The 5,547-nt window shown below is 46.4% G+C and overlaps 1 protein-coding gene across 2 annotated transcripts in view; it reads left to right on the forward strand.

The window, feature by feature from the left end:
- Positions 1 to 5,547, forward strand: part of PDE3B (phosphodiesterase 3B) — a 152,315-nt gene that overhangs the window by 105,670 nt on the left and 41,098 nt on the right. The window contains exon 7 of one of the 2 annotated variants that reach the window (XM_019519633.1): positions 780 to 856. The exons of the other annotated variant lie outside the window; for it this stretch is intronic. Within the exon in view, the coding sequence (XP_019375178.1) occupies positions 780 to 856 (77 nt within the window). The remainder of the gene's footprint in view (positions 1 to 779; positions 857 to 5,547) is intronic. 2 annotated transcript variants of the gene reach the window in all.

Raw genomic sequence — 5,547 nt, forward strand, 5'->3', positions numbered from 1 at the left:
AAAAAAAAAAAAAAAAAAAAAAAAAAAAAAAAAAATTGTTCAGTTATAGTAAATATCAGCATTTTTATTCAGCCATTCATACTAATTTAATCTTTTTCCAGTCATACTATCTGACATTGATACCTCTTCATACTATTTATACCTGTGTATCTGCATAGTAGCTTTATCTAGTAGGATTATAAAGCAGTTTATATTGACTTGAAATGGTCCATTGTCTGTCATGGAATACAGCAGCTAATCTTCATTTGCAATATTATTCTACAGCTTTCAAGAGGAGTAGGGAACCTCCACATTTGGGAATTCAATTCAGTAGTTTCAGACACCTTCCAAATTACCAGGGCTTCTGTTAGCAGAGGGGTGGTCAGCCTGCTGCACATGTGCCACACATGGCACAGGCAGCCTCTGTGTGGCATGTGACAGATCAGGGAGGAGGCAAGCAGCACAGTGGCAGATAGGGCAGGGAGCAGAAAATAAGGCAGTAGATCAGGCAGGAAGCACAGGACAGGAAGCAGACTGAACAGGGGAAGAGGATTGTAGGGGTACTCAGGAAGGCACAGGGACTGATTTTGTGGCATGCCTGCCAAAAATGTTGGCCCCCAGTGGCACATGAGTTTTGGGGGGTTACTTATGTAAGTGCCTAACAGACAATAACCTGCTTAGGTTTTGGGAGCCTACCAAGGTCATATAATGCCAAGTATCTGGACAATAACTTTATATTTAAAGTACTCAGAAGTGGAAAAAGTACCTAGTATTGTATTATTTCTCTTTTATTCTATCAGCTGTGGACGTCAGATACTCAAGCCTTTTTTAACATCAGAATCAGAATTTGGTGCAGAATATCAAGGGAGAAAATCAGGTGGGATTTCAAAATATGCAAATATTTGATACTGCCTGTTTGTGCTTTCTTAATTGCCAGTTAAATTAGCACATCTATATTGCATATTAAAATGTTTACTTTGCTTCTGAGTAATCCATAAAGAAAAATAAGGTAATTTTACTGATGTTTCTGTGGAGAACCTCCTTGAGGCCAGTTCAAGAATTATTGTTCAGCTAAGCAAGATTTACCACTACTTGGTGCTGCTAAAGAGGCACAAAGTAGCCAAAGTATGTCAGCACTTCTGATCTGATCTTTGCAATAATGGGTTATGCCTTTAAGTAGACACGATGGGCTTGTTATTCATGGATCATCTACTATATCAGGATTAAACATTAAAGGCTTGATTCATTGCTGTGTCTATCTTCCTCTGAGGGCTGAAAAAGCATGGATGGTTTCTAAGTTCTATGCCTTTAAACACAGCAGAAGATGGTGCAACCTGGTGGATACTGTAACTTCTATCTGATGGTTGTAGTTTTCAAGAGACTGTGGGTGCGCCTACATCAGGGGTGGGGAAAACGGTGGATCTGGCTGGCATCCACACTCCGTTTCCCAGCAGCCCCTGCCCACATGGCTGGGGTGGTTTCCATGAAGACCTCAGCAGCAGCTGCACTGTGATAGTGGCAAGGCTGGGGTTTCTGTGGAGACCAGCCCCAGCAGTGCTGGCAGGATGTACAGCAGTGCACAGAGCTGCTCCACAGCCAGGTGGGGATCTTGTGGCAGGGACAGCATGGTCTAGAGCCAAGGCAGAGCCACAATCTACAGCCTACCCCAGGCAAGGATGTGCAGGCAGTGGATTACAGCTCTGCTTTGCCTCCTTTCAGCAGGGGCAGAGCTAGGGAGAGGGTGGGGAGGTTTAACCACCCCAAAATTCCCTGTATCCACCCCTCCCAGTGCTGCTGCCACTGCCTGCCCTGCACAGGTGACAGCAGTTGCCTGCAGCACAGCCCCCTCTCAGCCCTCCCACCAGGAAGAGGCTGGTGCTGCTACTGTCTGCCAGTAATGCTGCTGTTGGTCTCCTGGCCCCGCACTATCATTGCACAGCTGCTGCTGGGGTCTCCATGGAAACTGGCCCCAGCCATGCAGGCAGAGGCTGCTGGGAAATGAAGTTCACGGCTGGCCACATGGTGGGCCAGACTTTGCCCACCTCTTTGCATGTGCATTAACATGCCATAATTATGGTGCATAAAGTTTAGTACCTGTAATAACAGATACTAACTTAGTGCTCCATAGTTGGCACTACTCTGCATTAATGCAGATCAATGCTTTTTGTGTGATTCTTAATGTGCATTGGACTAAATCTGCTACACATTAGTGCATTAGCATGGTTTTTGCCAGCCATGCTAATGCGCAGTGAAACTAGTCCAGTCTGCTTTTAAGCATCTTATGTAGATGTGCCCACTGTAGACCAGAATAGGGAATATCCACAACCTATTGCTTTTTAACATTGCTCTTTAGCCAGTACATTCTTCCTAGTCACTACTCCTAGTATACCCTCCAGCCTTGGGAGCTAGGAGTAAACGAGGCAGAAGTGCTATCTGCATCATCTTTTATACAAACCATGGACTTGGCATTATTCTCCTCACCAAGTTTTCTCTATAAGTCTTGAGAGTGATTTCTATTCTTTGTATTGCAAATGTGCCAGATAAAGAATTTAAGAACAGTATGAATATAACCTGAAAATTAATTTCTGCCCAGTTCTTAAGAAAAATTTCTTTCTTCCTCCTTTTCCTTACCAACAGAATTGAAGAATGAATATTATATGTAGACTGTTGTAAAAAAGTGAATTTTTTAACAACAGTAATAAACCAAGCAATAAAAGAATTTGAGGAGCATGTTGCTAAATCAAATAATAAGAATTTTTGCAAATATATCAGAAGCAAGGGACCATTACATGCCCAAGGTATAAAAGGTATACAAAGGGATGATAGGGCCATAGCAGGGAAGCTAAATTAATTATTTACTTAACTTTTTACTATAGAGGATATTGAAGAGATTCTTGCACAGAATCTGTTTTTCCTAGCAGACATGTTTGATGAGTTGAATCAATTTGAAGTGACAATAAAGGACATGTTAAAACAAATCAATAAATTAGGATCATAGGAAAGTAGAGCTGGAAGGGGTCTCACAAGGTCATCTAACCCAGCCTCCTGCTCAAAGCAGGGTCATCCCTGAACAAGTCATCCCAACCAAATGGCTGTCTAACCTGGTCTTGAAAACTTCCAAAGATGGAGATGCCACAGTTTTTTTTTTTTTTTCTAGGTAGCCTGTTCCAATGTTTGATCACCCTCATAGTCATAAATTCCTTCTAATCTCCAACGTAAATTTTCTCTGCAGCATTCTGAGGCCATTTCTCCTACTCCTGTCCCCTGTGGCCACAGAGAAAAGGGTATTGCTGTCCTCTCTGTACTCTCCCTTCAGAGATTTGAAGACTTATCAAATCCCACCTCAGTTGTCTTTTCTGCAGACTAAATAACCCTAGCTCTTATCACCCTTTCCTCAAGTCTTTGCTCCCAGGCCCCTAATCATTTTTGTCAGTCTGCTGAACTCTTTCCATTCCATCTTGACATCAGTAAGTCACCTGAACCATATGGTATTCACCTGAAAGTTCTGAAGGAATTCAAAGGTGAAATTGAAGAACTGTTGGCAATAGTATGTAGAATACTTTTATTATAGGTGAACTGATATATCAGTCTAAATCGTATCAACACTGACAAAAGAAAAAATGACATTATCGGCAGTTGGCTTCTTTTGGCTGATGTGGTTGATAATGTTGCCATTAAATTCTGCGTGTATGCATGCAGCTGTGCCATGCGCATGGCCAGGAATGCAGCCCAGCATTTTGGAGAGCAGCGTCCTGCCGTTAAGTCTCTGGGGGAAAGGGGCGTGGAAGGGAGCAGATTGAGGCCCCCATGCTGGGGGAGGGAGTGGGGCTGAGGCAGGGGCAGGAGCTGCTCGGCTGGGGCAGGGCATGGGATGGAGCTGCAGGAGGCTTGTCGAGGGGACCTGCAGGGTGGCTCCTGTTGCTACGCGCATGCTTGGGGAAGACATGAGGGGCATGTGCCCCCTGGATCTATGTGTGAGATGAGGGCAGGCTGCCTGCTGCAGGCTGAGGGCTGCGCCAGGCTTTTCTGGGGCTGCACTCAGGGCAGGTCTAGGCAGGTGGTGGCAGCAGCACTGGGAGAAGGGGCTACAGTAAACTAGGGTGGGGGGTTATAGTGCTCTACCCCCAGAACCCCCTCCCTCCCACCGCCACAGTCCCCCAGCTCAGCTCCTCTGCTAGAAAGAGGCTGGCGCAGCCCCTGGCCCATAACCCACAGCAGGCAGCCCGCCTTCGCCCTCCACAGAGATCCAGGGGACATGTGCCCCCCATACCTCCCCCAGGGTGAGTGCAGCAGCAGGAACCCACCGCTCTGTGCCCCCTGGCAAACTTCCTGTCCTGCCCCATACCAGCTGGGCAGTGCCTGCCTCTGCCTCAGTCCCACTCCCTCCCTCCCAGAAAAGCATGGTGCCACCCTCAGTCCCAAGCCCACAGCAGGCAGCCTGCCCTCACCCATGCACAGATCCTGGGGGCACATGCCCCCCATGCCTTCCCCGGGTGTGCACGTAGCAACAGGAGTCACCCTGCACGTCCCCTGGATGAGCCTCCTGCAGCTCCAGCCTATGCCCCGCTCCAGCTGAGTGGCTCCTGCCCCTGTCCCAGCCCCACTCCCTCCCTCACCCCATGGGGGGCCTTGATCCATGCCCCTTCCCTCTCCCACGCCCCTTCCCCTGCTTTCCTAACAGATATACTGGCAAGATGCTGCTCTCCAAGCTGCTGGGTTGCATAATAGCAATCAGATCAGATTAGTATCAAATGGGTGCACCCTCAATTGTTATAAATGGCCCCAGAAGAGTCACAGTTTGTTAACATCATACCCATAGTCAAAAAGGGCACCAGAGGTAATCCTGGGAACTACAGTCCAACGAATAACCCTGGCAAATTGGTAGAATTTATAATAAGCAATAAAATCAGAATTACATGGACAAATATGATATGTCCGAGAAGGGTCAGCATGTCTTTTTTTTCTAAACAGAAAATCCTGTCTCGCCAATCTGGCTGGGGTCATCTGAACCCAGCACTCTTTTCTGCCTGTGCAGGGGGTCGGACTTGATGATCTGTTGAGGTCCCTTCCGACCCTAACACCTATGAATCTGTGAATGTGCTGGAGTTCCTTGAGGGTCCCATTGGTGAGGGACCCATATCAAAAGCTTTTTGAACAACTCAGTGTGTCAACTGGATTCTCTTCATTCATGTGCTTGTTATTGTCTACTGCGTCTTTACTCTTTCCTCTTTGAAATCCTTCCTGCATACTTACTTTTATCACAGGGATCATAAATATGTTTACTTTAGCCCTGAAGATTGTAAGAAGTCGCAAAACATCTGCCAGACATCCGGATTATCTGGATAAGGAAAGCTGAGGGTGGAGATAACAAAAGAGATGGTCGGAGAGCTTTTGTTGGGTCTGAATAAATTCAAATCAGCAGGGCTGGATGAGCTTTATCTCAGTGTCCTGAAGCAACTGGCAGAGAAGATCTCCGAGCCTTTGCAATGATCTTCATGAAGTCGTGGGATGTGGGCCAGGTTCCAGAGGACTGGAAAAGGGCCAATGTATTGTTCCTCTTTTAAAAAA

This window comes from Gavialis gangeticus, unplaced genomic scaffold (genome assembly GCF_001723915.1).
Source record: "Gavialis gangeticus isolate Ggan-Ray unplaced genomic scaffold, GavGan_comp1, whole genome shotgun sequence".
NCBI classification, from domain to species: domain Eukaryota; kingdom Metazoa; phylum Chordata; order Crocodylia; family Gavialidae; genus Gavialis; species Gavialis gangeticus.